We start from the raw sequence: 12,573 nt of genomic DNA, 5'->3' as shown, positions 1-12,573 counted from the left end.
AATCTCACAGATATTCCACAGTGACATTCTAAAATAAGTCTCTCTGTACATACACTTGAGGTTTTGTTGAAAAGTTCGGCGTTCAAAGTACTAATGCACAAGGTGGGGTATCTGCACTGAAAATGTACCCTCTTGTTAAGAAAACAGTTTGCAACACCAAAAAAATACAGTGTTGACTAACAAAAAAAGGAAATGGAGACCAAATTTGCAGGAAAGCAGTAGACTACCAAGATATCTTTCCAATTTTACTGACTTTCTCTTGATATAACTGTTGCTTTAGTTAGCCTCACAGTAGTAATCGCTATATTTCTACCTTTTTAGAGCCTTCCTTAGATTCCACAGCAGAAATCAGAATAAGTAAAACCTCCAGTTAGATATAGTATCAGATTTTCTCAATGATGTAAATCATCAGGGGCCTGAGAAGTAAGGAATTAATTATCATTATAAGCAATAAATGTTAATGGCTGCTTATTATCTTAATTGTGACTTCATAAAAAGTCTTAGATATTTTCTCTCTTCTTGAAACATTCTCCCTTCTTTTTAACTACGTAATCTTACTAATGCTCTCTAAATAGGGTGTATTAGAGAAGTACAACCATGAAGTAGTCCATTTATAGTCTATTTATTATCTAAAATTTTCTATCATTGCTAAAAGACATCTCTACTATCACCTGCCAGCATTGTTATAAAGGCAAAAATAGGAATTTTTACAAGGGTGTAAGGGCACTATATGAAGGAATCAGTGCTGAAATTACCGTTTTTTCTAGTATTTAATATTTTATCATCTAGTTCCCTAGTTCTATAAGAATCTCAAACTTTTCAGTTGTATGACAGATTTTTGGGGTATCTCTTTCACAAGAATCTTAATAAAACAATAACCCTGCCAGGTGAAAGCGAGCTTTGTCCAAGGAAGAGCATGTAAGCCTTACTTGAGAAGCTCTGCAGGATCCTCTCCACAGAAGCAAACTTCACAAATTATTCAAAACATTCAAAAAAAAATATTTCTAAGAACAAGTGATCTTGGTAGTTGCACAGCTAGGGTACTACATAACAATGTGACTGGACTGGAGTTGAGAACTCTAGTTGTAGTTTCTTATTGTAAAATAAGGAGATTTTCTAGAATGATTTGATTAGGAGAAAGCTTATTGCCCTTTTTCCAGCTTGGGGAAAAAAAAAAAATAAAAAAAAAATGCAGCAATTATTTAAATCTCTAATTTATATATTGGAGGTTCAGGAACACTTTCCAGAACTAGAGTGGGAGGGTTAGTATTAGCAAAATACCATCCTTCTGATTCATATTGTGGGTAAAATGAGTACCTCTTATGTGCTTCTAAGGATAATTAGATTTTAAAGATGACTACCTAAATGGTGACAAACGCGTAACAAAACCAGTGCTAGGCACTATGTCAAGTGAATATAGCGCCAAGAGAACACCAATATCTTCATTTTCATATGATGGCTAAAGCCTAAGAATTACAGAGTGGACTCTTCAGTAAATCAGCAGAAACCCTAACCTGTGTATATGTGCCAACTTTCTCTAATTAGTTATGTGACAGTACAACTATGGACTCCAAAGAACGAAAGTCTAGACAGCCTGGATATTATTACTATAGAATTTAGAAAAACCTGCTGCAGAATTCATTTAATCTTCCTGCAAAGATATGAGGGACTGAAGAATTCCAGGGGCCTTTAATATAATATTCCATAACCCAGGCCCATTGCATAATATAGCTAGAGAAAGATATTTAGAGTCTGCCAGACTGAAGCACTGTAAAAGCAATAAATTGTGAAAGCAGAATTCTGTACAGGTCAAAGTTTCCATAGAAATCAATGTCTTCCTTAGTCTTTGAAACTCCATGGTTATAGGAATGTATATTCAGCTAGGTTAAGAAATGGGTTAACATACAATTGGAATTTTTAACCTTCAAAACATAGCTGCACACAGGCCAAAGTCTACAGCAATTCTTGGCTGAAAGATTAGATTTTCTTACAATGCCTGTGTATACAGCACGTGTACATAACACACAGGCACAGACACACATGTGTGACCAAGGACATCCTATCTTCTTGATAAAAGACCTGAAAATCTGTTACATTGTCATTTATCTTTGAAATCTCTTTTACAGATGTTGTTTAAAAGTTATATGTATTACAGGAGATATTAAATGAGGTGATAATAAATCCTATCTGTAAAATTTGCTGGACCTGATGTAACAGGTAGCATTTTTTTGAGCCCAGGCTATTAATTTTAAATGTAATTACGAACAGTTTAGTTAAATGACCGTTCCTTTGTTACTTGGGAGTATTCCTTGAAAATGACCTTGAACACCAGCTGATTACCAGAACTTTGATTTCTTCTTCTCCCTGCTTTCAAAGATAAGGAAAGGAAACAGGGAAAACAGAATTGTTTACTTTTGTTCATTGAGCATAATTTTGAAAAGGCTATAGGAAAATACCAAAGACCAAATCACTATTCTTTCAGATTAAAAAAAAAAAAAGAAAACATAAGCAAAACAAAACAGGACGAATAGAAAGCTTTTGTAAAAAATGCTGGATTCTTATTAGGTGCCTCTGAAATGGAAAAAATGTTTGCTTTGCTTTTATTTTTTGTGGGTTTTTTTCCTCCCAGTGCTGGAAGTTGGCCACTTCTCTGGTGTTAATAGCTAGAAGGTTGCTTCTAAATATTTTTGGCTGGAACATATTCCATTTTCTGGTTTCTGTCCCATTTATGTTCAACATGTCTGACTGACACTAAGCACTTGGTGGTCACTAGCATTACTAAAGGTGACGGTGACGTATAATGGGAATCATTTTGGCTATGTCTGCATTAGCTAGTAGTGCAGCTCAACAGGACAGTATGAAACAGAGCGTACTGATGAGACATCATTCACACTACATGGCTTTGGGGAAGTTTTACTTTGGGCTAGCTTTCTTATTCTGCTTTAGACATACGGGAATAATCAATAAAAGCTCTACCCATTCTGCTACTGCTACTTTCTTCAGGGAGCACGTACAAGGGTGAATGGCCCTTCTGCACTTGCATTCTTGGACTTTCCCTGCCTACAGATATGTGAGGGATGGTTGCTGAAGGGATCTGTAAGCTAAATCATATTGCTGACAAGGTGTCTTCAACTGCACACTCAGGCTATGTTGTACGTAAGTGTACGAATGCTTTTTTCATGAAAACAGGTTAATGCCTAGTATCAAAATCTAAACCCTTTATTAACAAGGATTACTGAAGGATTTAATCTCATAAACTGTGCGCAGTTAAAGCTTTCTTTGGCTTTAAATGAAAGTCCTATATATATCAGGTTTTGTCTTGTTATACTCATTTACAGCACAGTACCTACAAAATCACTGTATTGCTCTGACATGGGGAGTTTTGAAGGAAAAAAGTCTCTATAGGGAAATACCCGCATAAAGACTCTGGTAGTTATTAACCTATTACAAAATAATTATTATAAAAACTTTTGTATTGTTCACACCAACAGTACTAAATGAGGAGTGACAAATCCTTAAAGCTGGCAAAGAATAAAAAGATCCCTGCTATTTATCAAACATTTAAGCTACAAACATATTTCAATGGATACAATTCAAAATTCTTTTACTAGGTGCCATGTACCAGCATCTAATTTCTTCTTTTTTTTTTTTTTTTTTTCAATTTTTGAATGCTATTGCAGGAATTCTCTTTGCAGCAAACACTTACAAACCAGCCCTTCCTGAACCATGTATTTGAAAACACAGAAGGGATTAATTTCAAATGACACATGTAAAAGTTTGAGGTATGCTGTGTCTGTCTTTCATAAACAGGCATTTACAAATTGGTCCCATTGATATCAACAGATCCACTTCAGTGAGCAAGTGCTTAGCAATGTAAATGAAGGTCTCATAATTCGGCAGCTAGTAATAATACAGTTTCTAGACAGAAAAATTTTATTATTTTAAGACACATTCACAGTTTATAATTTGCTTCTCAAGCATTTGTATGCATCCAATGCTTAATGCTTGCTTGTATTCAATATCTTATTTGTGTCATCATATTGATTTCCATATTAAATTAGCACAATGTCATAAAATCTCAGATTAGCACTTAGATTCAGGAATGAGCAGCAGGCACCTCCATATTAGAATTTCCTCGTATAAAACACACAAATGCCTCCCATATGATTTGGAAAATATTTAAGAATTTTTTTCTTGCTTTTAAAGCTAAACCAGAAGAACTTTCTGAGAGCACTACTAAAAAACACCTCATAGCTTTAGCACCAGTAGGTAAAAGTACCAAGGAGTATGCTTGTTGAATATACAAAAATAGCAGATTAGGTAGTCATTTATCATGCTCTTAGGACACTAATCAGCCCTTTCTTCTTTCAGTGATGATCTGCCTGATCTCTGCACACCCAGTATGCTTACTTACTCAGAAATTACTGGCCATCAGCAGAGCTACATCAAAGTTACATCAAAGCAGTCATGTCAAACTGATTAAAAAGTATGCATTAAAAATTTCCCAGTGTACTATAACATATTGTTGTGTTAGGAACAGTCAGACTGCCAGAATCAGAACAAAGGTGGGAGAACTGCCTAGAAAACAGAAGTTAATATTAGGAACAGAAAAAAGAAAAGGAAATAGCCAAGAATTTAATTTCATTGATTTTTGTTGTATTACGAATTTAAAATAAGACCTTTAGAAACAAAGAAGAATATTTGAGCCACTGTGATGTAACACTGTTTTAAAACAAGTGTGAAATATTCCTCATAGGTGCAATATTTGTTCTGAGAATTCTAGATGAATGGTCCCTGCAAACATGTGAGAGCAATATGACTGAAGAAGTAATTATTTTTTCCAAAGATACAATCAAGTTGTCAGGAGGTCAGGATAATGCCACATAATAATATCTATTTCTGATTCATGTGTGTATGCAAGAATTCATAGAGGTTTAGGCGTATTCTCTAAAGGAACAGGAGCATGTGATATATCTAACTGTTTACAGCACTGACTCTAACAGTGCTGAACTCTGCTTTCAACGGGAGTGAATTACCCTAATGGTGCAACTGGTTTTTGTGCAGTTGTGTTCTGCTATATAAATGGTTCCCAACCAGAAGAAACCCCAGCATCTTCAACTAGTAGGTCACTGAAGCCTGAGATTTCACTACATTTATCTACAGGTTCATTATTTCCACATTTTGAATTTCCATTCACTTGGAGGAGACTGGGAAGTGCTCCACCATTCCTGAAATCAAATCATTGGCTTATTATGACTAAAAACTTCATTATTACCCAAGATAAAACAGCCTTTGCAATGTATAGATACAATATTAATCCTTCTGACACTCTGTGCTGTGAATTCCAACAGGTCACTATACACTTAGATATTTCTTTTCACCTGCTTCCTACATGAAAGTTAATAAGGCATAAAATATCATATGGAAAGTCTGTCTTACACAGTTCTGTCTTAAACACTTAAATCTAATGTCATGGCTAAAGAAGCTAATTTCTGGAATTTCCTGCACATAGATTACAACACATTGTCTTGTGTGTTTTTTCAGCGCCTGTTGTGGTCTTAAGATACAACAGGCTTCACAGCACAGAAATATTACCAAGGGGAGCCATAGAACCATGAAACATCACTCTGTGCTACCATGAATAAACAAAATTATAAATAAACAAAGATAAACAGAACATTTAAGGCACGAGAAGACTCTCAAGGGGGAAACAAATTTCAGGGAACGGCCTCAAACTTTAGAAATTATAGCAGCAGTAGCTAAAGGATGGATAAAGTCTTGTTAATGAAACAAAAAGAATGCTGTTTAAGGAGCAGAAAAACATGAGACAAACTCAAAAAGAACTAGATTATGTTTTGCTTAGTCAGACTTTGAAGGACTCATATCATTAAAACTGTGTATGGCACAGTACTTTGTCTAAACTTCGAGGGATATTCTTATTGCCTGTTTTCAACATACACATTTCTAGCTAAAGTTTCAAATAACTGGACATAGGTATAAATGTACCCATGGTGGCTGTACAGTAAAAGAGAAAGCAGAAACCTATCCCAAAAGACTCTAAACTTCTAATTTAAGAGACTTCAGACTAAATCTAAACCCCTAGCAATTATAAGAACAGTGTTACAAGAATGTAACTGACTTCTCTGAATAAAATAAGAGAAAAGGGGTGCAATCAGTTAAGTAAAGAAACCTCATCACTGAAGGAATGCAGAAATGTACAGTGATGTTACAAATGGTAGAAATGTTGCTGTTCTCAGTGCTGAATGTTAACATTCAGCTTCTCAACTGACTTTACAGACAGCTGTACAATTTCTTTTGCGAGTCCAAAGCCATCTTTCTTCTTAGTGGGTCTCAGCTGGAACTAAAGCACTGACTGGCCACTGCAACATAGGAGATTTCATTGAAAAATTTGACGAAAGATCATAAGCTTCCTTTTTCATCCTTCAACACATGACAAAAAACCTCAGAGAAAAGTGTTTTTCTTTAAGTGATTCTGGCAAACTCTGTTAAAGCTATATCCTCATGTCCGTGCTGACTTCACCTAAGTTTGACTTCAAGAAAAATACAGGGTTATTTTTGGGGTTTCTTCAGTTAATCTGCTAATTCTGATTTTTAAGTACCCATTTCAATTTGGTAAGTATTTCTTCATCCAACCTTACTGACCCTCCAACAGTTGATAAGCAAAAAATAACAGCATTCCACCACATCCCTTCCTGTTTCTTCTTCCTTTGTAGAGCTTGAAAAAGTGGAGGGAATTGTATATACAATGCAAAAGGTATGGATGGAGGAAACCATCACTGAGGAGGAACTGCTAGAGTAGGAATTATTTTGCCCTAAAATAGTTACTCTTTTTCATGACTCAAAGTTTCATCTTTGCTTCTGAGTGGCTAATAACCTTTGTGACAGAAGAATGAATGACATAGCAGGAATTTTTCAGAACTATTGTTATATTTACTCCTTAGATAGCGTATGCTTCTTCTGTATTCCTATGGGAATAGTCTTAATCTGTCTTTAACAACATTTTTTTGAGGATTTAATATTTAAAACCGTTTAAAATATAGAGGACAGATATAATACCATAACAGTCAAGAACTTCAGAGATGAAAGGCTGCTAGCATGCTTCTCTTATCCAACCTGTTACTTAACACAAATGACTAAAACAAATACCTCCCTTTATGCACATCATCAACCACTGTACTTATTTCCAAACAGCTACATACAATCGTTTCAGCACCTCTGAAACTTCATACACACCTCTTTATGTAGCAATTACTCTGAGTAAAACAAACCAAACACCCATGTTTAGTTATTGTGCACTTCCCTCCTTGACAAGTTTAAAATGGTTACAAACATTGCAAGAACAAGCCAGGGCCTATTGTTAGTTTCTATTAAAATGTAAAATCACTTGTAAAACACTAACAAAATATCAGTTTATCTACTTTTATTGCATTTTTTTCTGCATTCTTTTTACTTATGTGTATTAACATTGCACATATTTGGACAATTTATTGCTAAATACACATACTGTGGGACTTGCTTTCTGACCTAAGAAAGACAAATGAAAATAGAAGGTAATTATTCCATGTGGAGACCAAAAATCCTTGTCCCACCCCAGATAAGGCATCTGTGGAATTCATCTTCAAATGGAAGATAATGTCCCTCAGATGTGCAAAACCTGGGGACTACAGGTAAATTAGGCTGTGAATACCAAATATGTCATGGAATCATAGAATCATAGAACAGTTTCGGTTGGAAGAAACCTTCAAGATCATACTGATTGACACATTAAATCACCCACAAAATTTCCCCATTCAAAAGGCTCATGTTTCTTCATGTCCATGGAAAGGAAAAATAACAATGCCACAGTGTTACACTCAAAATTCTTATTTCCTCTCTTGATACTTATGCAGCCTCTCAAGCACATGCTTTCTTAAAGCTAGGATTATGACTCTGGACATTTATGGAGCACAGATGTTCTGTATACGAAGTAAGTTAACTACTAATCTGTATTTTCTTATTTTTCAGTTTTAGTTTAAATTTGACAGTTTTGACTGTTGTATAACAATATTATAAAAAACCCTCAATAGTGTAGATTTAGAGAAGCTTCATTATTAGCCTGTAAAAATAATCGTTGCCATAAGGACTCTACCTAGCAAGGCCTCATGATTGGCAGTCATCTACTTCCTTAGAGGCATTTTACCCTTCCTATATGTACTTCTTGGCCAGTAAATGATGGAAACATATATGTCCTTATTGCCAAAGTATGTTCCAGTTACTGGAAAGAGTAATAAGTGGGATAAACAATATAACGGATTCATATTACACAGAAAACTTTCCAGGTCCTTCTCCCCCTCTCTCAAATACTGTTAGCATGCACAAATACCCGTAAGTGTTTAAGAAAGACAGAAATAAAACGATTCGGTATCATCCTACTCAACTTTCCTAGATTAATTCTCCTAAATATCTCAAATATCTCAATATTAGGCAGAAAGACAAAAAAAGCAAACCCCTTCCAGATACAACATATTCTAAAGGACAGAAAAATGTGTCGTATCTTCCAACAATAGAGACACTTCCCTGTTTTACTCCTCTTTTATTTCAGCCTATCCTAACAGACTTTGTAAATCAAAGTATCTACATTATACCAGCTTTTGTCCTAAAAAAATTATTTTAATTTGCATTAAGCACTTCATTCAACACAAAGTCAGTCAATTCCATTCGTTCAGTATTGATTTTTACCTCAAAAACTTCTTCATCCAGAATCCTGGTTCCAAAGACAGTGATGCCATTAGTGTCCACAACTGTTTTGTCACTTCTTTCAAGTGGTTTTGTAGTTTTTTTGTTACAGTCAACAATCATTGTAACACTTTTTTTCTCCACACTAATAGCTACTCGATGCCACCTATTGAAAAAAAAACCCACCATAATTCTACTGTATTTTATGTTTTTAAAACTAAGCCATTGTGTTCTTATTGAGACAGTTTATTGCAGATTGTGCACCAATCAAGTCACAGGTAAAATTTAAATACCTCCATTTATTTCCTTCTTTCATGCGTACACAAACATACACAATCTTTTGCCTATTCAGTATGTAACAAAGGAATCTGATCCATAGCTCATTATGAATACCCTATATAAGATGAAGTTCAAAGCTGCCCTTCTCTGAAGCTTTACCCAGAGAACATTAGTAAGCAAAAAATTTATTTACATTGAACAATACGATAGCAGAATTTATCTTTATGAATGTGTTTGATTTTTCATATTACTTAAGGAATTACTTGTGCAAATATATTTAATCCAGCAGTTTATTTGTTATTTACATGTTACTATTTGTTCTCTGTGATCAATAACCAGAATTTTACCATGTCCTCTTGCTTATTTGAATGTATTCCATAGCTACAGAGATTTTTCAAAGATGTGCAACAGCCCCAGCATAGAAGCTTTTCCAGATACATACACTTACAAATGCTTGCCAATATTCCTGCAACAATAGCTTTGCCTACATAAACATTCACAAAAGGTGAACGAGGTGATTCGGAATACCAACAAATGACTTTATTTTAAAGACATTTGAGAATAGAGTTTTGTACAATTTGCCCAACTATACTATGTTCTTTATGAAAATGTATTATCATGGCATTTATCTAGCGAGCCTCTCTGCTATGACAGCTTAAATATCTAAGAGCAAGAGCAGGCCACTCTGTAACCTAAAATGGAGCAAAACATCAAAGAATCTTTTATAGACCAGGGCAAAAACTGCCAAAGTATGTCATATTAGTGACTGGTAAGAGCAAGGCTGGAACAAAATTATTTTAGTTGGCATTTGTGGCACTAAGGTTGTCTAAATCAGAAAGACAGCTTAGATCACTGTTACAAAGAGCTTCTGTATGTCAAAAGGAACACCTTGAAGCTAATGGAATCTGACTGCTAAACAGTATCACTGAGCCAGAACTCTAATTCCATGTTTTCTCTGGAATGCGGTTAAACGTTATCGTTATAAAAGCAAACTGTCCATGCATCCTCAGGCACATTACACTGTTTACACTTTTTAAATATATCTCACTTTGAGATGAAGATTGTTGTCCTAGATCTTTCATAAAATAGCTGAGTCAGAAGAAAATTGTTGGTCTATTTTTTGAAAGCATGTGGAGGCTGAAAGCACAAAATCATAACTCCCTGTGCAAAGGATTGACTCCAGTTGATTTAGAAGTTGTATAGTCTCACTGCATGAAATTGTACCGAACCAAGTTCATTTTGATTTCTTAATTTTTATCAGTTTCTCAACATTTTGGGTGAAATTCTGAAATCCATGTCAAAGTTTTGTTATGGAGAGGAAGTCAATGAAAAAAAAAGTTTGCTGCTTGGTTTTATCACTCCTTGTGCCAGGGAAATGTGTCAGGTTTAGGTTTCATGGTATAATTCAATTCCTTGGCAATACAAGGGCTAGAAGATAATTACTTTTCTTTTTTTGTCCTTTATTGCTTTATAAACATATTTCATTATAGTTGAATTTTTGCCTTTCCTTCTCTATTGATTTGTTTTCTTTTTCTTTAATAAAATTTCTTTCTGTGTATCTCTGAAGACTGTAGCTGCGCTTCCAGGACTGCAGCACAATAAATAAAAAAACCTTTGAAAGAATGGATGTCCACTTACAAGCACTCGAATGACATTCCCAGAGAACGATTGCTTGTCTACAAAGGAAAGTAGGTACAAAAAATTAACAACTGCATTAATTGCGCAGTAGGTGTTTGAGGTTAATTGCCTTTAGTGAGAGCGCTGTATAAGTCCTTGCAGCACTTCAGATTAATTGTCCAGCTTATTCTCCCTCGATTTCCTTATATACAGACATCTCAAATCATCTTATTTATCTGCTGTTTTGGTCCAGGATAGGAGAAATTCTATGCTGTCTTGTCAACTTGTCTTCACTCTGCCTGTCACCTTCAAACAGACAAGACAGCCCTTCTAGTGAGACTCTTTCTTGAGTGTTTTTGAAAAGAGTTTGTTTCTACATTGCACAGAAAGAATCTTCATAAGTTTAGTTTTGATGGGTTTAACTTCTATGATTTTTTTTCACTCCTCGTTTATAGAAATGGCAAATAAGAAAGGTGGTTTGGCTTTATTTGTAGCTGTATACACCATTTGAAACCGGAACTGTATTCTGCTGCAAAGGTTCTCTGATTTTGTACACAACAGTCCAACTAGCTGGAAATTGTGTTACTGATTTATTTAAATATTTAAGATAACTGTTTGTAAAGACCAGAATGACCTATTCAGTGGTCTGCGGTATTATTTTTCATCTTAAAATTTTACACTTACTTGCCATCAGCAATGTTGACTGTTCTGAAAAGAGGATAGTCTTCTGGGGCAGGTTTTCCATTTTGGTCCTCAAACAGGAAGACAGGGGATCTCCCAACTTCAACACCTATTTGCTGAATTCCTTGCTCGTTGTAGACAGACAGAAGGAAGGACTGGATACCCTTTTTCGGTTTTACTGTCATTAATATTGAAAAATCTTCTGGAAAATCTCCACCTTTAAACAAAGTGATATATACAGTTACAAATTCAGAAAAGATGAAACCATTCTTTAAAGAATTAGATTTTTCTGTAAGCACAGAGCATTCTGCACACAGACTGTTGGGGGTTTGTAATTCTCCAAAATGAATATGTAAAAAATTACACCAGGAAAGTTTTTCATCTCTTTTTTTTTTTTTTTTTCTGGTCGTGTTTTAATTCCTGAAAGATATATCTTAATGGTTCTTGAACAGTACTTTTAAGTCTACTGTGAATTTAAGTAATAATACAATATATGCAAGAACCATGATAGTTTCACATTCTTTATTTCTTCTATTCATCTCTTTTTAGCAATATTCTAATTTAAAAGTGTGCACTACAATTTCATTCAACAAAATAAGTATCTGTATTATAGTAAATACATTCCCAGGCACTTCATCTCCTTGATAACCATTGTTTTAGTTTCTCTCTAACAATACGTATTTGAGGCTTTCTAGAATAATATTGTGCATAACATTGAAAAAATACATAACTAGTCTTATTTAATAGGAGCTTTAGGCAAAATCAAAGAATATTTAATTTTCATTTATTCTCTGATGCTTTCTCTTTGAAGTAGAGATTATATATCAATCCTTGTTTCAACCTTGACAACTAAAAATAAACAAAATTAAGAGTGGATATAGCTTGTTTATAAAGGAAGGACTGAGGTTTGTACTCAGTACTGCTCCTGTTGAATCTGGCGGTAAATCTGCATTTCACTGATGTGAATGCAAATAACAAATAAAGTGTAGTCATATTAATATCAAATGAAGTGTAAGACTGAGATTCTAGAATTCAGAATATACATCGGATCCATGTGGCTTCAGCTGCAATTTGACATGCAAGAAATAGAGGGATTGTTGGAGATGAACAGAACTGCAACTTTGCGTGCATGACTGTGGGTAAAATGTTCTTAAGCATTTTAATAATATAATACAATAAGTTTTAGTAAAATATTATATTACATTTTTGTAATCAGTAAAAGCATGTAAGCCTTCAACATTGAAATCTGATTTAGGAATT

General features: G+C 34.6%; 1 protein-coding gene across 6 annotated transcripts in view; it reads right to left on the bottom strand.

The window, feature by feature from the left end:
- Window positions 1–12,573, bottom strand: part of COL11A1 (collagen type XI alpha 1 chain) — a 159,689-nt gene that overhangs the window by 127,365 nt on the left and 19,751 nt on the right. For all 6 annotated transcript variants that reach the window (XM_086462635.1, XM_086462636.1, XM_086462638.1 and 3 more), the window contains exons 3-4: window positions 11,317–11,530; window positions 8,740–8,902 (exon numbers count right to left, since the gene is read on the bottom strand). In XM_086462635.1, coding sequence (XP_086318761.1) covers window positions 8,740–8,902; window positions 11,317–11,530 — 377 coding nt within the window. The remainder of the gene's footprint in view (window positions 1–8,739; window positions 8,903–11,316; window positions 11,531–12,573) is intronic.

This window comes from Leptosomus discolor, chromosome 3 (assembly GCF_034619465.1).
Source record: "Leptosomus discolor isolate bLepDis1 chromosome 3, bLepDis1.hap2, whole genome shotgun sequence".
In the NCBI taxonomy this organism is placed as follows: Eukaryota; Metazoa; Chordata; class Aves; order Leptosomiformes; family Leptosomidae; genus Leptosomus; species Leptosomus discolor.
The sequence above is the reverse complement of the archived record's forward strand: the minus strand, read 5'-3'. Positions and strand labels throughout refer to the sequence as shown.